At 32.6% G+C, this 25,237-nt stretch overlaps 1 protein-coding gene across 12 annotated transcripts in view; it reads right to left on the bottom strand.

Moving 5' to 3' along the window:
* Positions 1 to 25,237, bottom strand: part of LOC128208209 (girdin-like) — a 62,736-nt gene extending 37,499 nt beyond the window's left edge. For 11 of the 12 annotated variants that reach the window (XR_008256872.1, XM_052911666.1, XM_052911662.1 and 8 more), the window contains exons 1-8: positions 25,016 to 25,237; positions 23,815 to 23,903; positions 23,144 to 23,161; positions 19,645 to 19,750; positions 8,256 to 8,325; positions 2,302 to 2,444; positions 796 to 897; positions 49 to 203 (exon numbers count right to left, since the gene is read on the bottom strand). Coding sequence is in view for 11 of the 12 variants with exons in the window: in XM_052911666.1 (XP_052767626.1) it covers positions 49 to 203; positions 796 to 897; positions 2,302 to 2,444; positions 8,256 to 8,325; positions 19,645 to 19,750; positions 23,144 to 23,161; positions 23,815 to 23,903; positions 25,016 to 25,054 (722 nt within the window). In the remaining variant the exon portion in view is untranslated. The remainder of the gene's footprint in view (positions 1 to 48; positions 204 to 795; positions 898 to 2,301; positions 2,445 to 8,255; positions 8,326 to 19,644; positions 19,751 to 23,143; positions 23,162 to 23,814; positions 23,904 to 25,015) is intronic. The other variant, XM_052911664.1, reaches the window with a different exon arrangement.

The raw sequence follows: 25,237 nt of genomic DNA, 5'->3' as shown, positions 1-25,237 counted from the left end.
AAAAGTTGCCTGTGAATTTTAAACTTGTCAAAAGTGAAAACAACTCACATCTCGAGCTTGAGTTTTCGCACGGTGGCCTTACTCTCTGTGAGCTCCTTTACCAGGTGGTCCTTCTCTGGCGTCCCCGTGGGGGCCACCTCGGTTGCCATCCCCTCCACCTGCTGCTGGTAGTAGTCACGATCAAACACCAATTCCGTGCTCATCTGTTCAGTAATGGTACTTATTAAGAACTCATTTATTCTTGTTTTTCCATATCTACAGAAATTGGTCTAATTGACGATTAAACATTTATGTTGCATGCTTACGAAACTGAAGTCAATATTGTTTTGTTCCGATCCTTGAATAGTTATGAATATCTGATACCCTATTTAGTCAATAACAGTCTGCCTGGCAACTTCTTCAATGAGTTTTTTTTTATCATTTTAGACGTTTGGAAACATACTATGTGGCATATTATCATTCCAATACTTAGCAAGTGCCATAATCTTCATAATAAACTTGCAAAAGTATGTGAAGAATGTTTAATCTGATGTCTTTATAATTGTGTGTCGCAGTCCTAAGTCGGAGCCATGATCGGGTAAATAAATCTCAATGTTTCACCCAGAATAAATTGAACACAAATAATCAATTTAGTAATTAACAATCACGCCATTAACCAATATTCACCAAAAAGACTTCGGGCCTAGATGCTTGCGATGCAACACAAAAGGAATACAGAAACATAAAAAGAACATTTTTAATTTGTGCATTGGTTCTATGTCAGTTATTGTAAGCTCTACAAAATTCGACACTCACCTCTGCATAGCTGTCTCTTTCTTTCAGCAGTTGCTCAAGTACTCCTAGCAGGACATCCGGATCCTTGCAGTCTCGAGACAATGTATGAGTTCTCACTTGAATCTGTAACATAAAACATGGAGATCAACAATGTTCATTAATACTATCGTCTGCACGTGATATTTTCATCACTTATGACAAAAACACCTTATTACCCCGTATTGGGTAAAGTCTTCAATGTGTGGATGCATTCAACATTACAAATATTTCATAAAATACCCTCCATCGGATAAGTTCCAAGTCTCAATATGATGATTTATATAAGTTTGGCTGTGATGACAACTATAAGCTGGTATGAACTTCATACAGGTCTGATTTTTTAGTATAAAGCAGTACTGGTGTTTGTTTTGAGAGGGGAAGAAAATGTCCAACTAATGGGGCTTAAACCCACGACCTTGTGAGGTGCCACTAGAACTCTCTCATCCTCTTCAATGTACACTACTTACAACATTTTAAATCTCACTATTTCACTTTTACTTTCAAATAAACAGTTTCTTAGCTTTAAATATTAAAGAGTTAGATACAAATTTTCTTTGCAAGATGTTAGCACCATATTTGATCTGAAATGAAACAGACCTTGCTGTAGTTTGTCACTACTTAAAGTTCAATATGAAACAAAAACATCAAACTGAAAAGACTTGATAAAGAAAGTCACTTAATAACTGTGGATCTGAATTAACTAACAAAAGGAAAGCTTGCAACTTCCATCACCTTAATCAGAATTAACTAGCTCGCATATAACATCCAAATTAAACAATTATAATTATGTTTTGCTAGTTTGTCCCGGCACTACTTCACATTCTGAAATTTAAGCAAATAGTGCAATTATTTTAATATTCTCCCATTTTCTGTTTTAACCTTTTACTGTATGCATTTGATAACTGTTTGAACCAAGGTCCTCTTCAAGAGGATATAAAATTCTTCAAAGATTTGTTAAGTATAATCTATAATAATCTTGCTAAATCTCAATATTTTCAATAATTAAAAGATGCAAACCTCCATTAATGCAAATGTAATTATTAGATGAACCGTTTACATTATTGTATTTAAGCATTGTAATTATACTCAGACATACTTAAGAACATATCAATCAGCTAAACTCTTAAGCATCTTTGCATTGGTTAATACTTAGTAATGCCAAAAGTATTCAAAATATCTTAATCACTAAATATTTGAATCAAAGGGAAATAAATGTTTTAAATGACACATAGAACTTGAGTAGGTTATCTCCCTTAAATCATTCTAGAACCAGGGTGGCTTAGGATAGTATCAGAGTCTAATCTGCATATTAGCACGAACAAATTCATTCAAAGTTATTTCTGATCCTTCCAGGGTTAAAGAGCTACAGAGCCGACACAAACATATGGCTCCTCTATAAACATCTTGAAACAATGTGCTCAATTTGTTCAGTCCTATCATTTTAATACGAAATTCAGTTAATATGTGCCATTAAAATAGCCCAGTCACCTGTTGGATCCCCTGGGCAATTTCTGTCTGAACACTGATGTCGAGCTTGGTGATAGCGTGGATAAACTCGTCCTTCCGTTCACACTCAACCGCACAGCCAAGAATCAGTTGAAGGGCCTTTCTTATCTCGGCAAAACTTGACTCTGAAAAACAACATCCAAGAACATTAGTTTAATATTACCGTATTATATCATGCATAGGACGCACTTTTTTACCCCCAATTCTCGTCTTAAAAATTGCCTGCGTCCTTTCTATGCTATTAGAATTTCATCTGTTTTTTTCCAAGTCCATTTCAGGTCGAAAATATCGGACAGGGGAAGAACGCGGTAATAGTAAGTATCTGTACTGCGTCACCGAAGAGAACAACTAACATAGGTAAAATCACGCAAGTTAACACACGCAGAAATATATTGAATGTTTACTTTAAAATGATTTATTGAGAAATAAATTGAAAAAGACCATGAGTGTTCACTTTTTTTATAAAAGGGACGCTACTCACAAAATCTCGATGTGAGTGCACTTTAACTGGATTGAGTTATAACGGCAACGGAAATCGGGAAAGGAGGTAAATATCAATTAATCGTTGTTTATGATTTTAATGTTTCGATATTTTACAAAACATTTTGTTGTATGTTACTGTTTTAAAAAATTGATAAATGAATGTGCATAACGCAAAGTAGCATTATTGTCACTATCAAATCTTTTCAAATGTGCGAAGGTGTGAAAAACACCCGCTGTCTGTTATTAGAAAAACAAACTATTGTTATGGTAATACCTTATGGTTGTTTGTTCGCACTTTACCCGATGTGCCTTCCGCTGTCAAGGCTAATTACTGACACTTAATTATGCCGACATGCTTTAATCCGCACAGCGACAAGCCTTATCAAAACAATCATCAGTTTTGACAATACACAGTTTTGTTGCGATTGCAACGGTTGCAACTGTTGACTGTCATTCAGAAGGCATGTCGGGACTATTGCAACGGTTGCAACTGTTGACTGTCATTCAGAAGGCATGTCGGGACTATTGCAACGGTTGCAACTGTTGACTGTCATTCAGAAGGCATGTCGGGACTATTGCAACGGTTGCAACTGTTGACTGTCATTCAGAAGGCATGTCGGGACTATTGCAACGGTTGCAACTGTTGACTGTCATTCAGAAGGCATGTCGGGACTATTGCAACGGTTGCAACGGTTGACTGTCAGTCGGGACTATTACGGCATTTGTATAAGTCTTATAATATGTGTAAATGTTCTCAAAATATCAAGACATATATCATTGTTGTGTACGCTAATTTACCAAAATACGACAATAATTATCGAAATACACAAGACAGTTACCAAAATATGCCTTATATACAATTTTTTGTTTGTTTTTTACTTCAATATATGTTATAAATACTTGACCAACCTCAATTTTTCAGCTCCGATTTTGACATTTTTCCGCTACGTCCTATCTTATATATTAAGGGTTTTTACCCGTTTTCTCAACTATTTTTTTTTGCCTGCGTCCTATCTATGCTAGCGTCCTATACATGATATAATACGGTAATATTATAAATTTTACAACATAAATGTTGCTGTTTGTGTTTTTCCTTTGTTACCATAAATACCAACAATGCTCAAAAGCATCTACTTCCAAAAAAACACAAAGCAACATTGTGAAAGCTTGTGACGTGTATAAAACCCCGTGACTTGCATTTCCAAATCCACCAAGTTGGTTCATGATAAATTTACCATAATAATAAAAGATTTTCTAAAAAAAGACCTTATAAATGAAAGGTCCCTCACACTTTTGCCTTTAAAAATCTTCGAGGAACTATGATCTCCATTCAGTGGAGAGAACAGTAAGAGAGATTCATTTAAGACAGGTCCAGGCAATAACAATGCATATCTGGAATGTCAACATTCTGGAAATTGTGTAATACAATGGTATGGGGCAAATTGGTCCTAATTGGAATCCATTAACGGCAGTGCATCATTGATTAGTACCGGTACTAGCAAGCAGAGGGGTCTGATATAAGTGTAAGGTTATACTGACATGACACAGACTCTCTTGAAGATCGGAAGTTGTTTCGTTTTTTAAAGAACTGACTGAAAAATACTGTTGTAATATACCGGTAGTGAATGCAATGGTTGCGTAAACCTATTCTTTGATGTCCCCTTTCATGATATCCCATACCAAGCTTCACCATCAAAAACATTCTACAAGGTGCGATAACAAAAAGTTTGCACAGAAAATGTTTACGAAAAACTTTGGTAATTTCTGATGGAAATTTGTTTTAATCTACGATATGAATAGATTATTTGGCAAGGTTGAGAGCAGGTAGATCTGACGGTCAATGGTCTGAGCCTCACAGTGAACAAAAATTCCTATTAGATTATTTGAAAGTAAAAAACTGCTCTTGATTTCTCTTAATATACAAAAGAAGTAATATATTGGTGATTCCGATATGATTTTTCCATAGCAGTGAATTCAAACTGTCAGTTGCACAAGACATCTCAGCCACAAATATTTCAGCATCAATCCAACTTTCTGTCTGAGATTTTGATACAACTGTTGCATGATTATTGAACAGCATAGAAATCTGACAAACTGGCCTATGAATAATACATTGAATGTTAGATTGACAATCGGTTCTTTCATGATAGGATCTCTTACCAGCACTGCCTTTCAGTGTGCGATCAGGTATGTGTGATTGCCAACTTTTGGATTTAACTCTTAATACTCTGTTCTACATTTTTAAAACAAAACATATCCAGTATTAGATTACAACCTACATTTCCAGCCAAAGCAGTTTTGTTATTATGGCCTTAAATAAGTATTATGCTTAACTGTTATTAGACATGATTTCATTTTAATCTATTGTGAGTCACTAATAGAACCTATTTTGTAAAAGTTTAATGACTTCATTGCCTCGCTTATTCTGCCCTTCTTAATTATTAAGATTTTACAAATTATGCTCTATTTACCTATAGCAAAAATAAAACATTGTAAATTTTCAAAGGAGGGCATTGATACAGGTCTGCATTGACAAAACAAGGGGATATCCAAGCCATAACAACACAGTTATGCAATCTTTACTACAACAAATGAGCAATTGTTCATAAAACTTCCGTTGTTCTCACATTATTTAAACTGATTCAATCATGTAATTTGAAAGAGAATTTCATAGAAATGTTGATATTTTTGTCACTTAAAATCCAGCTCCAATGTATTCTAAAGTTTGTAATGTGCCTAAGCTCAGTTTTCAAAATTAACCATAATAAAATAAAACATGCAGACACAAAGATATTGTTGACAGCTTATTCAATAAGCTAATAATTGTTTGCAAGACATGAAACCTCATAAGCTTGAGACATTATTACTGGCATGTTACAAAGTGCCTAATTGAAAACGTGTGTTCAATTTGCCAGTCGAGTGTCTATTTGAATACAGATGACCATTATTTTTCTTGTCAAGTTATTTAGAAACATCTGAGAATAAAGGAATATGAAGGGAACTTGAATAGTTTTATTAGCATATATTTGACATTTATAAGCCATTGATGCATAGCATTTTAGATGAGATACATGAATCATTTAAAACTATGAGTTCGTACAGCAAATATGTAAATTTATTTTGATATTAAACTATGCACACTCTAAAGAATGATTGAGAAAATGCATTTGTAAACCAATCAGAATTACATATTTTTAAAAAAAATTGCACGTTTATACTCCATAGAGAGATTTGCAATAACTATGTCCAAAAGCCAAAAAAACTAAGGATCAGGGAAAACAAAAGCAAAAAGTGTTACAATATAGGCACATAAAGCATTTTAATAAACTGAATAAAAATATCTTCATCTGTAAAAAAAAAATGCATGAAAACTCTGGCTGTAAGCCTAAAATTATCTTATTCAAGTTCCGTGCGTTCAGCTCAGAGTCTCATGTTTCGATAACTTTTTTTTTTGTCTTGGAATGAGCCAATTTTGTGTATATGTCTGAAAAACAGTGATGTTAAAGACTGCTGATAAAAGATCAAAAAATTTTGTTTTATAGGTTAGGAAAAATGAAAATTTTGGCAGTTTTCTAAACAATTGATATCTTGATTTGATTTGAAAACACTGATGCTAAAATCAGCTGATTCTGAGATAAAAACCAAAATGTTGTCAAATCAGTCAATCTGCCAGCTTTACGAATGCAAAACTTAAATGGAACAGAAGATCACATGACAATTAAAGCCAATGTTATTGTTTACCAATAAATGTCAAGTTAGCTTAAATATAGGTAGCTATGACTGTCGCTCGACATACATGTTCAAGGTCCAAGTTTTGTTGTACATGTTAAAATTTTAGGCAATGTTTTATTACACCAGCATCATGTGATAGATCTAATATCTTACAATCACGATTTAACAATTATCAAAAATCTAAATTGCAGTTTTGCAACTAGTTCTGTACTCCTCACATAAAATAGTATTTTTCTTTAAAAAGATTCTAGCCACTTACACTACACGTTAGCATTTTTCTTTTGTATTTGTCATTGAACTAATGTTGGGGATGTTCAAACTTCTCTGCCTTTGAAATTATCTCACATACCTAATTATTTTCTTCCAAGCATAATTATGATTATTGATTAAATTGTTTCAACTTTCAAGAAATACCAGATGTTGCACATTCTCAGTATTCGGACCCATTATAATTATTGTCCATAACTGGTCATTTGAACAGTTGGACACTCAAGTATTGCCCTTCATAATGGGAAAATGCTTTACATTTCATGTCATGCAGAATTGATTATTAGCATTTGGACCAAATTTGCATGCAGATATTCAATCAATAAGACATTATAGAGCTGACTTTGTAAATATTCTGGATTTCCAAAAACACAATCATATCAGATTTCATTTTAATACCAACAAATTTATCACCAAATTGACAATCAGCTTAATAATTTATTCTTTTTAAATGCAATTATCATTAAATTCTTCACTATAAGGCTTACAACGTTTACAAATATTATTTAAAACGGCCATTTACTAAGCATAATAAAGGAGTGATTAAATAATTCAAATAATTTGTGAAAATTGTCGAGCTACATGCAATAAGATGATATAATTAGAAAATTTCCCTTTCAATAACTGCTTATCAATCCTATGAATTATTCAAGTCAAAGTAACCTTAATGTCTTCTGTCAATAATGGAATCATTGTGGCTTTATATTCCTGCATTTTTCTTTCTCATGGTCATAAAAAGCAACTAATAAAGAAATGATCAGAAAATTACAGTGACAGTCATTGAAAATAAGAATTTTAGATGAACAAACCCAAATTCTTAAACTAGTGTTTGCAATAATTTTCTTTAAATATTTATGTTTATATATTAAAATCCGGAATTTGAGCAAGCCTGTCTAGCATTTGGTCATGCAGGGCTTGTGGGGTTATGCTTATTTTGACCACTGCAGTCATTATTCATTATTCGTTTGTTAGACCTGATGTGAGTACACTGTAGTTAGAATCAAAATATTGCATCTTCAAAAATTATATATGGAAATATGTCACATGGGAGACTCCTATAATGTCCGTCGTGGAAGACAGTATTAATTATGGTGAGGCAGCCAAACGAACCTGCTACCCCTGGGGTTGTTGGTCAAGTGTCTTACCACTAGACCATGGATTAATACACCTTATTCTGTTGGACCACTGAAACAAAAGCACTGGTTGAACCCATAATTTTATTTGAGCCATGGAATAACAGCTTTAGTTGTGTAACCTAAAGTGCTATGATTCCATTAGTCAAATAAAATCATGAGGTAACTGGGTGCTAAATTGGATTAAGTGGTCATTTTTTGTAAACCACTTTAACTAGTTTAACACTGTAAACTCATAACTTTGTTTGCCTAATGGAATCATAGCACTTTAGGTTACACATTAATTTCCTTGGCCAATGAAATCACAGCACTGGTACCCACCTTTTTCTGGCTCCCTGCATATTAATGTGATATCCGGCATCTTGGCAATTAGAATTTGCTGTAACACATCCTGAAAAAGAGAGGAATATCTAAACAACTAGTTATTTGATTAATATTAAAGATTAACATTTAAATCATTTTACCATATACATGTCCTTGTATCAGTGTGCGCTCAAATAGATGCGGCAGTGTACTACTGTACAATAAGTCTTTGTAGATGTACATGCCCTAGTATATACCTATTAAAGGGGCTTTTAAGTCTGATGTGGGACACAAAAATTACAAAAAATGCAACTCATTTCACTTTTAACATTATTTCATCTGCTATTTTGTTTTTAGCCCACCTTTTGATGTCATTTATATAACCCACTTCCCTATTGAACTACAAAGGTTACACAACACCATTATTGTAAGCAACAATATTTTGCAGCACCACTTCTTCCAAGGGTCACCAATAATCCCCATTATGACAAAAAAGTATATTCTGTATTTTATAGTGACTAAAAACTACTGTGTAAACAAAAATACAATCATTTTCTTGTAATTAATATGAAATATAAAGTATCATTATACATACATCAAAATGCATACATCAGACCTTTTATTAGTCATGAAAATGAAAAGGCATTCTATAGAAACAAAATGATAAATAAAACTAGTGTGTTTTATTGTAACAATATATACAATATCTCAAGAACTGTTATGTTATCATTTAACACAATGTTTTTAAGCAAAAGCACCGTGGAGTAAACGCTGATGTTTGTTTATTTTTTACTTGAAAAAAAGGGGCATAAATCAGCAATGATTTCAGCCAGAGTTTTAGGCCTTGCTATGCATGTGCTCATTGCCTCTTGCAACATGAGTATTGAGTTTCATGTGAATATTTAGTCGGCGCCCAGAAGGGCGCCAACTATATTTGATATTACTTTAGAAATATTCCAACTTAGGGACTAGTTCATAAATTGCAGAACAATGCTTTCAATAGTTTCCATGTTGCATGATAAAATATGAAGTTTATAATGTTTTATAAAACTTTACACTTTAATTGATAATGAAACCTTAAATTATTATAGCCCTGCTTATCATTTTGAAAATTTTGATTTTAAATACGAACTCAATCATAACAACTCGGCCATCTCCGAGATAGATACAGGCCGATGTGTCCCGATTGATATCAAGGTTACACGGTACTATTACAATATCCTTTATGTTTGTAAACCTCCTATGCAGTAATCTCCCTTGGTGACAGCAAAAATGCCGAGTTTTGAAAAATTAACCTTGAGCTTAATTGTTTGTTTTGAAAATGTCATTCGAAAGAATAAACTCCAGATAATTCCCTCTTGATGTGTAGTATTTTTATCCCCGTTCTATATACTCATATGAGTGAAATGTGTTACATAAACTTATACAAAATATAAAGCAAGGAATTCACATAACATGTCGGTACAAATAAAAGGTGAATTTCATGCTATTGAAATCTATGTATTTGACCATTGACTCTATTTCTTCCGAAGAAACGTTTGTATATTTTTGTTATAATTTAGTTTTAACCGGAAGATTACCTCGGGAAAACCCCCCAGAATATCTATAATTCCGGGCTTAAACTATTGTAACAATATTATTAACCATAATGTCCTTCGAGCATATGTACACCCTACATAGTTTTTTTATTACCATTGAAATAATAACCATTTTTGGTTATCTGCATGCACATTCTAACTTCATTGCGCCGACTTGATGGTATGCATCAACTTTTTTCTTAAAAAACACACCAGGCGATAAAAAAAAATTCTTCCAAGTTGCTTAATAAAGATTTTTTACAAACAAAATACTTTATGAATGCCAATATAAGACAATTATCAAGCCAGAGACCAAAGATAAACAAACATTTTGACATAATGTTTTGATCAAATAATCAAAATTGAAAAATTACAGGGAAAATCCTGACTTTGAATAAAAGACAGCCATTTTGTCAACAAAGAATATTTACCAGTATTTACTAAAATGTTAACCTAGTATGGATAAACAAAGCCTTCATGATATTTGTAACACAATGTTATATTTAACAAAATGCCAGGATATTGAGTAAATTGTTAAATCTTTCAAATAGAACATAAGGACAAATAACCATTCACAATGTATTTGTCAGTCAAATTGATTAACATGTCAAGTTTTATAACATTGCTGCATGGGTGGAACATTTTACTGACTTACCAAGTCAATATATATGAGATAAAAAAATTTATAAAAAGCTTTCGGAAACTTTATTGACAAACATTAATACAAACATTCCTTTCCCCCAAGTTGTGAAAACAGTCAACAACAAGTTGAATACATTTTGAAATTTCAAAAACCAAAAAGGCGGAATAATAGGATTCCATTTATATCTGCCAAAAGCTTTCAATGAAAGGCTGGTACATTCAAACATAAATTAGAAGCAAATGTTACAAAGGCACCTGAAAAGTATTGAAAAGTCTTAAATGTTGTTGTTTTTTTAAATATTTTTTTTTATCTTTATACATAATGACAATCTTAAATTTTACGTAAAAACAACAACAAAATAATGTTAGTCAACATTAATAATGATTCTAAGTGTGGCTACTGCCAAGTCTTTTAATTAACTTTACGGGTCAAATCTAATTATGGTCCTAAGTCTGATTATCCTATATTAAGCTATTTACGTTTGCTGACGCCTGTCGGAAAGAACACTGCTGTTATATTTACCCTTGCAAAATCAATGCAAAATCATGTGCTGAAATTCATTATATTCAAATTTTAATATTGAATATGATGCCAGGCTGCGGTGCACCTTTTGAAATCCTTCACTACTCATACAATTCCATGACTGTGTTCTTTTAGGAGAATATCGTTCACAAATTTCATTCTTTCTTTTTGGCGCATTACAATTAAATTCATATATTAAAGATGATAAATTATGCCTGAACACTTTCCTGAACTCTTAAATAATTAGGTGTCAAGTAAGAATGTAATTTTTATGCCAGAAGAAATCAAAATATGTTTACAATTCTGTAATAAATGGTAATTATTCCATATATGTTTATGATCATACACAAACTTATTTAAATATTTGACATCAATAAATTAATTGAATGGCATAGTATTTTATGGGCAGTCCATATGAAGAAATAGCAGCTTACGACCAACTGTGGTATTCATCCTTTTCTGAAGCTTTTGATTGAAACCTAAAGTCAAGCATACACTTGGTGTTATTGCTCATGTTTCAGCTAATTGGATCGCAGGATGGACTCTGATTCAATCATGTAGAAGCCTTCCAATGAAAACACTGCCTCGGAGTTCCATTTTCGTAAATTAATAAGCCTTTTTAATTAGTGGTACTGGGCTGTAATGAGTACCCGAGTACCCAAGTAATCGCGAGTCAAAGCAAAATATTCGACACAAATACTTGCCAGTGCTATAATCGCTGGATCGAGATTCAAATGCAAAATTTAATAAAAGAATATAACAAAATGATTTAATTCAATTACAGCTTATATTTTGGCTGTTTAAAAAAAAATATATAATGCAATGTTTATCCGAAATATGTTACAATGACACAACCGGAAGTTAATTGATACAGCGCTAGCATTCAATTCAGTGTGCGGTGTTTGAATGAAGAATGCTTCTTGTCAAGGTTTTAAGGGAATATAATGTTTTAAAAAGAATACAAATAAGAAATAAAAAGTCAAAGGGCATAAAAGAAATTATAAAGAGAAGATCTACAATAATAAAATAAAATGTGAAACTTATGTACAGCTATCATTTATTTTTGTCTGCAATTCAAAGTCAACATGGAATCCCCGTCAACAAAAACATCAAATCCAGCGCTATATTTCTCTCTTCTAAAATCTGGAAACATTTCGGGTTTGATGTAAAGGCTGACAAAAAAGTGAAAACTGAACAAAAATGAAGCTTTTGTTATACTTTCATTATTCATTTACTTTCAAATTATGTATTGCTTTATACCAAGTGAATCGTGAATCGATTCGTGGATTGCAGGTCAAAAATCGCGATTCGAATCGGATCGCCTTTTGTCCGGCGATACACAGCCCTAATTAGTGGGTTATTCAGCAGTTCATAGATGCATTTTTGCCAGTATTGAGACATTCATGCAAACACTAAGAAAGAAATTATTTATTTTTGCATTATATAAAGCAAATAATTCAGCAGTCAGGCTGTGCTAGGTAAATATAAATAATAACTATTACCTAGTTTATAATTTATGGAAAAACAAATGAATCTGGCAGTTTTACAACACTTTCACAACAGCTTTTTAGTCAGTGAATGGCCAAAACACTGTGTACACAGGCTGTGGTTAAAGCTGCACTCTCACAGATTGTCCCTTTGGCAACTTTTTTTATTATTTTTAGTCTTAGAATGAGCCAATGTTGGCGTAAATATCTGAGAACCATTGATATAAGACTGCTTGACAAAATGGTCTATCTGTGAGAATGCAGCTTTAAGCTTTTGAGTAAACCTAATTTTATTTTATTTTTCCAGAGAATAAACAAAATATTGTACTGCTATAATAACAATACCTTATTTTTGTCACTTCTTCACATCATGTAGAATTTTAGGCAAAGACATGATGGAGTAATGCAACCTAATTGTGTGATGGTCCTGAACAGTTCTTAGGAGTACTGTATGAAGTGAATGAATGAAAGGTATTGAAGTTATAAGGGAAAATCCCAAAATTATTTCAAATAATATTGATCTCATCGAATCCACATCTTAAATAAATGTCTATAAAAAACAAAAAAAATATATCATGTCAAAGATAAACATTGTACTTTACAGATAATTTGTGGCCGAATTACAACATAAAACTGAATACCAGCCCAGAAAAAAAATAATGTTGAATATAAATTGGTAAAATTGCAACCATAAAATATATCTGACTGATTTTAACAAAAGTAATTATGTCAAAGATTACACTTTGGTCCATTCTGAAGTATACAATTTGGAGCAATTGTTAATTCAACACCTGCGTAATGATTATTTTCTTTGATTTCAAACTTTTCAGATTTGAGTGGATAATTTACTAGAGGTTCTCAAAACATGGAATTAAATATACTTTAAATTGTGAAAATATAAAAAAAGCTGCGGAAAAATCCCCTAGAGACACAAGTATCAACATCAACGGGCGTTTAATAAAACATTATCGATTTCAATTGAAATTCAATCCCTCTTAAACTTATCAACGAATGTTATAAACTGTACCTAAAGCACATAAATATTTCAGATTTACTGATGAATAATAACATAGATATCTGAAAATCAGCCTCTTAAGTTTTAGGATCTTAGATTTCTTCTACTTCAATATCTTTAAACAGAGCGATTTAAAGTGAACTTGGAACGCCGGCTGGATTTTGTGCGGTCGATTACCGAGGTCGATTGAAACTGCATGACAAGGCATGCTGAAGGGGTGTTGTAAGCTTGAATGTCAACTATTGATAACTTATGAGTGGCTATTATTGATAAGCGGCATGTTACAGGATAAGAATCGTGTAGGAAAATACATTACTATGGCTGACTCAAGCTTAACTGTCAATATAACACACTTTCTGAGTTTACTTAACCTTAATTGAAAAATGAAATTGAAACAGAATCTGTCTAGTCTAACTAGATATGAGACAATTGGAAACATTTTGTGAAATAGTGTATCATTTATAAATACCACAAATGGCAGTTATAAAACATTAAAACATAAAAACATTGCATCCAACGCAAAGGAAACAACTTGTTTACATTAATGATGTAAAAATCCATTTGGGGTATGTATAGGCAAGCTATCAAAAGAAGACTGTTCGTCAGCTAGTTTAAGCAAACATTTTTTTCTCCTATTGAACTCTACGACAGGATATGTTTTCCTATTCTGTTTTCCCTCTTGCAAAGAGTGTTGACATTAGACCTCTTAAGAGAGAAAGCCGACGGAGGCATAGTCGCACCCTTACACTTAGGGTCAACAACCCAATGTCAATATTATACCATAATGGAATCAAGAACACTAATACATATATAGCAATAATACGATAAATTCCACACATGGCTTTGAAATGACAAAGTTGACGTAAAATGCTTGATTTGAAAATCAAACAAATTTTAGGCATAACTGCTTCTAATTATTTATTACCAATAATCATAAATAATCATATTTTCTTAAAATAATCTCAGCCATAAATCCTATAAATATTTAGCACTTGGCATTTCACAGGGCATCAACAAAGCAAAATTAATATCAAGATATTTTAACAAAATCAGTACATTGTGCCAGACGCTTTACATTATTAACAGACCATAGACTACTTAACCATTCTAGGAATAAAACACCTTTTTCGCTATTGCCAAAAATGTTATGCTAATCTTAATAGGAATTTAAAAGATCAATTATGGTTATTTGTCAGGGTTTATAAAGATCTGACTGGCCAGTAGCCATTACCAAAGATGATTATCCATTTTAAGTAGATAATCTTCATTATCCTAATGAATCTATGTCCAATGATTAAATCAATACCTGAACCAATAGTATTCTATGTTCTAGTCACCGACAATGATTAAATACTTCACTACTCAGGACCAAAACAAAGCCTTCTACAAACGTTGTTTTTCAATAGTTAACTAAATTACACCATGTTCGATATTTATCAACCTCTGCTTTAAGCAAATACTGTTTTTAGCATTTTACAGTTTTACCAGAATTGCTGGATCTGGGTTTTTATAGTTGGTTCTCAGATATTTATTAACATAAACTTTAATGAAATGATTTATAAAAGAAACTATGAACGACTCAGAGGCTTAATCAAATCAATACATAATATTATATACGTAACACATGATAAAAGTTCAAAAATATACAACAGATATGACCTCAGAAATAATACGGGTTCCCTCATGGCAGTGCCCATATCGAATATGTGTTGTATGTGTTCTTGATCGTCAAGGGACATATTTAATATTTAAGGGAGGAGAGTATCAAGGTTTATTTCTTTTAATTTGAATCTTATTTTAAGTTTCTCCAAAGCGTAATTAATTAAGACACAAAAAAAAATCATTCATTTCAGTCCATTGTTAACGTTATCGAATGGCTCTAGTTAGGAAATTGATACCTCATCACATTTTCATATAATATATCTTGAGGTCTATTTACGTGGTCTATCCTGAAGCTAAGTTAAATGCAGGAGATGACCGAGTCGTAACGATTGATATCATTGGTGGCACATAAAGGGTGTTGGATAGTAAGATACTTGACCGTCAACCTAGGGGTCGAAGGTTTGATCCTTCTCTTCACTGCTCAAAATACTTACCACCTTCTGGAAGGGATGTTAAACAGGCTGGGATCCAATGTGACAGCGCCCTACACAGGCTCATGTTTAAGAACTGGGGTAGCTCTAACTAGGGTTAAATTATTGTCTGTGCAATAAGCCAGAAACCTTACAAAACTGATTCTCTCACTGGACCCTTATGCCCACAGATGGGCCAGTATGTGCCATTATAAAATAAATGTACATCCATCTGTACAGGTAAAATGTAAACAAAGTTTAATGTCAGTATAATTTAATGATTTTTGCACAACAACCCCGACACCGCCGAAGACGACACAAAGGCTACAATACTTTTTTTCTTTAAAAATTCAGACAAGTTTTAAACACAGTATTTAATTTGAATACAGTTCTCATGCAAATGCTTTTATGCAGAAGTGAAAAACTTAATATCAAGGCAATTCAAAAGATATAAGATATCATTAAAAAAATAAACACTATAAACTTGAATAACCTTCTGCACACAGAAGTTGTTCTGAATTGCGATGGCATTCACAGTCAATCTATATAAGATCAGAAATCAAGGTCTTTCATTTGAAAAAGCATAAAATTATTTCAAGTTTTGGAATCATATATCTGTATTTCATATCAATGTCATCATGATCAGAAATCATCAAATGATATATTATGGTAGAATTTTCCAGCATGGTATCGATTATGAATAACAGTTTAATTAAAGTTTATGTAATAGCAATTTCCTATCTTTTTCCATTTCATTTCACCATGCTGGTAAAATAGATATAAAATAAAGTCTGCCATTAAAGTTAAATGTCAATTATGAGAAATTTTATATAAATAAAAATTCTCATAAATGCCCAAATTTATTGGATATCAGGTAAATATGTCAATGTTTTGTAAATAGTAAATCATTCATTTCCAATTTGCAGGATCAAAAGTAAGTTTTAGGTAACACAACATACTTTAAAGACATTTCATTGTTGAATAGAGCTGAGGAATTCAATAAATCTCATTCAAAGTCAATAGATTCAGACCATAAAGAAAGTTAATGTGGTTTACATGTTAAGTGAGAATAAACAAGACCTGACAACATGAAACATATCAGCTCGCAAGCCCAATTTGACCAAATAAGTCTCAACAGAAACATATGGTCAGCCAGAAGTTAACATGACCTGAAAACAATCATCAAAAGTGTTGCAAGCAGAGGCTATAATGCAATAGCTATCCACTTTCTAATCAAGGGGCATAATCACAAACATCAAGGGGCATAATAACAAACAACAAGGTGCATAATAACAAATGTCAAGGGGAATAATAACAAATGTCAAGGGGAATAATAACAAATGTCAAGGGGCATAATAACATCAAGGGGCATAATAACAAATGACAAAGTCAGAGTTGTGGGCCTTGCTATACATGTGGATAGATACTAGTTTCATGTGTTACAAATTTCATGCAGGTATTGCTAGCTTTACGCAAGCTATATACACAAGTACTGATAATACTAGCAAATTAAACCACAGACTTTAAACTGATTGAGCATCATCCAAGTTTAAATATGCTCATAAATAATGCAATAGGTCTTTATGGGATATAAACAATTTCATGGCCAATCATTCACTAAAGATTGACCAGGTCAACACATTCAGAATCTAACTAACATATCTTTGATGAAATTCTTAGCTTGTTGCAAAATTAAAAATCCCAAGTTCTGGGCATGTGAGCACCAAAATAAATTGCAGCTGCTTATGGCTTGACCGTGCTACGTGCCATCACGACTTAAAATGTATAGTTAAAATGCCATGAATTAGATGTTACAGAAATTTCAAGTTCTTCCCATTTATGCTGAGCACCATGGGAGCTAATGGCACCACATTTAAAGGTCTTTCAGTATAACATGGTCAGTGATGGAACCCAAGACTTTTAATTCCCAATAATTTTACAAAACCACTGGAGAATCGTGTCATAAGATTCATGGGCCCCGAAGGACAATCTGAAGGCCCTTAAAGTTGTGTACTGTACAAGGCCAATAATGTACGAACCCATTGGGCTTGTAGTACAGCAAGATAATTTTATGTAGGCCAATCTTGCCTTCAGGTTTGAGTATGCATTTTGTGCAGACTGCCCACTTGTACATGTATGAATGGCTTAAGCCAATTAAATTTCATGCATCAATATTTCTCTTTACTACACCTGAGTCAAGGACAATAAAGATGGACCATTATTCATGGGTCAAATAGAAAACAGCATGCTACTTAAACCAACCCAACCAAGAAATGAGTAGTTGAGGCTTTAATTTCAAATGAGGAGCAATTGTGATTTATGAGTAGAACCTATCAAGCTGTAACCATTGAACAGATTGCAACTATTTGAATTCAAAAAAATAAACCTGGTTTGTAACAGACAAATATTAGAGGTCAAAAAGATCAAACTCAGATGAATGAGGCAGCATATAAAGTTTAATTGTATACATGATTTGTGCATTATAACGAAGCAGTATATAAAGTTTAATTGTTACTTTTTTTGTATACATGATTTGTGCATTATAACAACACAGTCATGTTATATCAAGTTCTTCGTGTACCAACAAAATACACGTTTTATCAATCTTTACAATTTTCGGTCTTTTGTAAATTTCTTTGGCCAATATTTGCATTAAACTTCATAATATTGATTAAAATAGACCAAACAAAACTTACAATCAAATGAATTGACTTTATCTTTGAATTCCGATCTCATCACAGATGGATTTTATCTAGAAATTTAGATCGTTTTAGCCTATCTTTGGGGGCAATGGTATGAATTACACACAAATCCAGCACATAACAAAACCTTCACTGTTTCTGATTTTGAAAATGGTTTCCTTTCAAAACAATAAACAATTGGTTAAACCTTATAAGGCCCAAACATGTACGCAGATATTATACCAGTTGTACTCTATACTCTGGGAGATTTGTTTTATTATTTCTATTGAAAGTTAATGCTTAAAGTTAATTTCCAAAGGGTGTCTTCCGGTGCAATTCCAATTAAAAGACCTGAAAATAAGTCCTTTGCACCAACTCTGTCCATGTAATAATTTACTATGTTATACCTTGTATTCAGTACATGGACAGTAGTCACAATAGAATAAAGGTTACAAATCTTAACTCAATTAATCATAATCATCAAAAATCTCAAAGATGTAAATAACCTTTTGGCTTTATATGTTATATATCTAAAACATTTTAACGGGTCATATATGAGTCAATGCAAGTAAGCATTTTCAATACAGTTAACGCTTCTTTGAACAAAACAAAAAACACTGGTGGTAAATAACTATTAACATTCTTTGAGTGCATTTTAAATACGGGGAATACGTAAAACAGTAGTAAATAATCTACAACCTATTCAACCCGAACAATAGCATTATCGAGACATTTATCGAAAAAAACTCAAACAACTAAATATGGGCCAATAATCGTGACCTTGCAAAGAATTTAAATTCTAATCTTCTAAGCCTCAATAGTGTACATTTGCTTATTCATAAGGAAAATGTTAAAAATTGTTTCTTTAAATCATCAGTTTTCAAAGTATACTATATTGATCTTTATAGATCATTTTAAATGAGTAAAATAATCTTTTATTTTTATATATATATATGTATATATATATATATATATATATATATATATATATATATATATATATATATATATATATATACATGTCACACTGTGGCTACCTTTTCCTAACAGACCGCTGTGCTCATGCCATTTTAAGATATCTAAGTACCCCTTAAATATAAACCACAAATTGTGTTGTTTTTACAATATTGGTGTTGTGTAACCCATCCCTGCTCATTACGCCAGCGGGTTATGTAAATGACGTCAGGAGGCATGCTGTAAAAGGTGACCAATTTGATAAGGCCTAAAAAAAAAAATACATTTGGTTCGGGTTACCCGACCCTACCTATGGAATAGGCGCCAACCCTACCGTTTTTTAGCCTACCTACCCTACCTTTTTTTGAAAAGGATGTAACCCTAACCAAACAATTATTTTTTTTAGGCCTAATTACCTATTTTTTTTTAAGTGCAAGAGCTTGTACGTGTACTTACGGAGTAGTATGCACGGATATTTCTGATCAGGATGTCCCAATTCTGAAGACGGCTATTCACGTCTTGAACGAGTGGGTTCACATCGTCGTATGCGGAGTGCGCACCTCTACAAGCAAACAATGCATATCAATTAGACACAGTATCTGAAACCACATAAAAGGTGTACTACAGTGATGTAGGGCTGCTAAAAAAAGGGCTGCCCCCCCCCCCAACCAGACGCTGAAGCCGACGCTGGGGCCAGTAGTAAAGCCTCCTTATTCTTCAAATAGTTGAGCTTAAAATTTGGACAGAAGATACAAAAAATAATGATGTTTTTTAGCAGTTTTCTGTTACTGAAATTCCTCCGGCTTGGTCAAAATCATTATCAGTCAAAACCAGCAAATTTACAGATTTTAGCAGCCCTTACTTAATACATGCAATAATTCAAAGAAAAATAGTCATGCAAAAATTATTGTTCAAACATGCAACAGTGCTTACTTATAATTGCACTCACGCAGCCTGTGTTATGGTACATTGTGTGAAATATTGCCATTTAAAATATGTATATATATCATCACATTAATGTCTATACATATGAAATAGTGGCACTCAATTAATTTGTATAAACATTGCTGTAATGCTTAAAATAAGATACAGAAATATGCAAACATATTAATAAAACATTAATTTTATACAACATTGAAAAATACAATAATTATCACCACAAATTTGTTATCTCAATTCAGCATCAAATAATAAGCAAAAACAAAATGGATATCTAATGTAGCTAATAAGCTCAAATCACACCTTTCAAAATAACTAAAGTCTAATGGAAGGAAGCATGCTGGTAAAATATTTTATTTTTTTCGGATTTTATCATTTCTGTCTAATTCATTTCTGTGAAATTCTGCCAAATGTTGGACCTGCAAGGATTTTTTAAAAGTAGAATCACAGACAACAAAAAAACATCATACAATTAGCTTAATGCAAATGGGCATTTTTATCTTGTTAATTCATATGATTCTTCTGCCACCTGCCTCCCTAGTTTATGCTAATGTCAATCTCTGGTTTTAATTAACCAAAACATGCAGGTGTCTGCATCCTTTACAAAACAGTATGAAATTTAAGGGTGTATTTCATCAGGTATTTTATTTGGCCTTTTGAATTGCCTAAATTGCTTCAGAAGATCATACATGTCCCTATACATTGTCCTTTAAATTAATACATGTGTATACATACCAACATGACTTACCGTATATATATGAATACAGTTCAAAATACAAGTCAACCATAAAAAATGGACACGTTCACAATTTCCAGCGCTATATTCATAAACAAAATAACATTAAAGCAGTCGTCAACCATAATTTATGGACACATAAAACCATCTAACCTTTTTCTCAAGGTGAGGCAAACAAACAAACAAACAATAATGTATCATTTTTGTGTGATAATGGGTTTATTCTAAGAAGTTCCACGCATACCCCATTAATATCTGCAGATATACATGTTAACAAACCTGGGAATCAGTGGGGAGTTTGCATGATTCAGATGTTTCTACAGACATGTATGAACACATTATACATTGCTTTAGCTTCAGTCTTTAAGACTCATTGAGTGCAGTTTTTCAGTAATAAAAGAAACAAAAAAAATAACAATAAATTTTTTATCAGCTGCTGGGTTCTTGCACCATTCAACATTTTTTCTAGCACATGTCAATCAAATAACTATTAAAACCAACAGACTGGCTAATAAGCCATTTAACAGCAATTTAACATTAACAGCATGAAGTTCTGCTACTTGAAGTATGGAATCGCTTTGAAACAATCATTCCTTCAAGTATACTAGGATTTTATGAGCCCAATCCCTGGTGCAAGGGTCAATAGCAGTACCCAATTTCATAGATAACTTATCATTAAGTGGTCTGAGTAAAATAAACAATGAGATGACAATGTAAGATGAGACTTGAAATTGGACTTAATAGCTCTTGATAACAAATGAAAGTACCTGATACACAAACTACAAAATATCAGGTGAGAAACACAATGTTCCACAATAACAGACAATATATATTGTTCAAACATTAGTATCACATTTTACAATTATTGCATTCATTTTGAAACTCAGAGAGACAAAAAAGCATGACCAAATACTATACAAGTAGTCATCACAAAATAAAAATAATTAATATGTTTAATTGTATCTTTTAAATAAGTACACAAACAATTGTTTCAGTTCTTTTGGCATTGTTAATGAAGTTTTGATATGCATTATTATATTTTACATGACGCCCTCAAATATTTACATTTATATCAGAGATGAGTGAAATAGAGAGGTAATCCACGAGACTATCCTAATTCCCTGTAACAACAGGGATGACTCACCCCACCCCCACTACCCCTACCCCCACCCCCCGTCTGCAGCAATAACCATGGAGGTAAAGAGGACAGTCTGCAGATACATTCATGGCTAGTCATCCAAATAAGTCTTTTGAATGAACAAGCTCGAATTCTTATACTACTGCTTGGCATTACTTTTTTTAACAAGCCTTGCTGTATAAAACCCAGAATTTGAGCAAGCCCCGAAAACATTTTACCAGTGCAGGGCGAACAAGCCAGTGCTTATTTCGACCAGCTCCAATGTATGGCTGGAAGGAATGAGGACAATCTGAATTTATATTTATGACAACAATCCCGCTAATTTTACAGACCCAACAATGAATGTCAAGGGCTAATAGAATTCCCAGTTAAATAAAGAATGACATTATGGCAAACTGTTGGTGCTCAATATCACAGAGATGAAACAGCATTGCCCAGAAATACTGAAGACCCAACTGAGAAACAATTATCCCAGATTATGGATGGCAGAATGACACTTCAAGAAGAGAACATGACAGTAAGCCAGGTGAAGCCCAGACTGTAGTTACAGTAATTATCTGAACAACTTGCAATTTGTACTACTTAGCCGTTGATGATGAATTAATGATTTTGGCCAATTATTTCTAAAACAAATGACAAAAATATAAACAGATTATGCAACTGAGATATGTACCCTGAAATCCAAGTTTATGAAAATACCTCAAACAAAAATAAGTGGAAATTATATGGGATCATAAATTGTGCAAGCTATCATCTACAGGTAAAAAATCCAAACAAAAAAGCATACAAATCATGATATATAATTAAATAGGAACTATAAATATGTCAACAAAGTTAATAAAATCCTACACAGTAACCAATCATCCACAAAATTTAGGGTGTTAAGCAACCAAATTCAAGATAAACCTCGCCCAGGCAGAGTACAATCATCCCATGAATAAAAAAAGTTTTACGCAATAACTTATGATTTACATGGCATCTATTAGAAGCAAGCAAATTCATTTCGAAAGCAAATTAAGCAGCATCTACATGTACTTTTACAATAGCATAAAAGTTCAACTTAGCTGTTAACAACACACATCATTTATTTTTTTTGCTTATGAGAAAACCCCCACTAATATTCAAATGAACAGCCTGTTTACCTTTTGTCAAAGTTTTCGCTGTAAAACAAACAATTTCAATTATGTAACCTCAGTGCAAATATAGTCGATTTTTGTGTTCTTTCCAAGGACATAGAAACAAAATAAATGATTTAAACAGACATTCAATATCAAAAAGAACACAATAAAACTTGCATGCTCAAAGAAGATTATATTTTATTATTGAAAACGTTTTTTTATTAAATATTTGAAGAACAAAAATCTCAGCAAGCTACATGTACTTACATGATGCATTCATTACAATATTTTTTCACACCTACATTATATTTTACATGCACATTTTACATGCATAATAAACAATAAAGCAATAAAGTTGAACACTGCTGTTCGCGGATGGGCAATGTTATTTAAATTGAATTAAGGTTTAAGGTTAGCACCAAATTCAGTTGTAAAGATTCTAGAATAAACCACCATGCAGACTAAAACACCAATGTCATGGCGATCCATTTTCAGAGTGGGATACAACTAGATTTTAGTTACTCCGATTAATTTTCTAAATTTCAAACTAAAGGACATTGTTTTATGTTACATCAGCAATTATTATGAAGTGTATAACATAACAATAATTAATGGCAATGCTTTGTTTTTCTAGAGATACATTTTATTCCTCAACACTGGTGAAATGTATATAGTAAGATGTACAATATACTTACATTTCTCTCATGACATTGTTCAAGAAGACCCCATTGTAGAGATCGCTGTATTCCAGCTTCGGTGACCGGGCAGGACGGAACGTGTCCACCTGCAGAAAAAATGGATTATCTTGATACTTTCTATTTAATAGTTGCACAATAAAGTGTATTCAAGGAAGAAATATTAGCAAATGTAAGCATGTCAAATCCCGCACCCCAAATCAAAACGACCCAATTCCCATTTTGGTAAAAATGTCCATGAATATTTGGCCGAAAGTTGGAGTTTGTATGTACATGTGTACATAGTATTAGATGTTGACTATGCCCGAAGTAAATAAAAAATAATAATGATCAAAATCTCAAGCTAGCAATGTGGATGTTTTGATCAATGTATTGGGGACACTACCAAAACTGGGATGTTTTGACTGTAAATCATGTGCTGTAGTTGAACACTGTCCAGAATTATTTAAACCGCAAACGCTAAAATGACATTTCATAATTGAAAAATAATTAGAATTAACTGTCAAGATCACAGGAACACACCATTTGACACTTTAAATACTGCTGTGTAAATGCTGGTCTTGTGTGCCCAAGATATTGTAGTTCTAAAATAATGTGGCAAAAATAAAAACTAGAAAGTGGTTGTAACAATACTATTACTAACATGCATGAAAACTTTTGATATTTATCAAGCTTTCCTCACTTTACGATCTTCGATCAATAATAGTACTGTAAGTTTTGAGCATGCGGTAAGCAGAAAAGCAAAATTTGGCATTACTCGGAAAACATTCTCGAAATACTTTAATACCATTTGTTTTACAAGATTGGTGTAACATAAAGGAGTATTCCGTACAGAATAGGAGGGATGTTGGCCAAGGGGTTACACTCTTATATTTTCGTTGGGAAATTGGGGATTTATGGAAGGAGAAACCGAAAAAGATATTAATTTTATTCAAAAAAATCTGCAAGCAAAGTAGTTGATATGAGTGGAGTAAGTTCATGCTATCATGATGGTTGCCAATATGTTTTGTCCAAACTTTATGGCCATATGACATATCCACTATTATGTATTCGTCTGTTCGTAAACTTGCGACATTATTACCATTTAATTCATTTGAAAACAATCGACAACATATGACATTAATAAACTGTTTAATATTGTTGTATATCAATCAGGCTTTTGTGTTGTAAATGTTAAATTATTAATAATCTGTCTGTATACCCAAATCACAAAGGGGCAATCCGCGAAGTTCAATGCCATATTCCTTATAAATCCTCGGCGACTAGACAGTCCTGGAAATCACACACAAAACACACCATTGGGTAAATAACATATTTCATTCCTTTTCCATATTATTTATCCATTTGGTCTACACAAGGAAACTTTACAAAACTTCAAGCGGTAATCCAATTATCGTAAGCAAATTCCAATCACATTTCACAA

Source organism: Mya arenaria, chromosome 11, assembly GCF_026914265.1.
Source record: "Mya arenaria isolate MELC-2E11 chromosome 11, ASM2691426v1".
In the NCBI taxonomy this organism is placed as follows: Eukaryota; Metazoa; Mollusca; class Bivalvia; order Myida; family Myidae; genus Mya; species Mya arenaria.
This window is presented reverse-complemented; position numbering and strand designations above follow the sequence as displayed.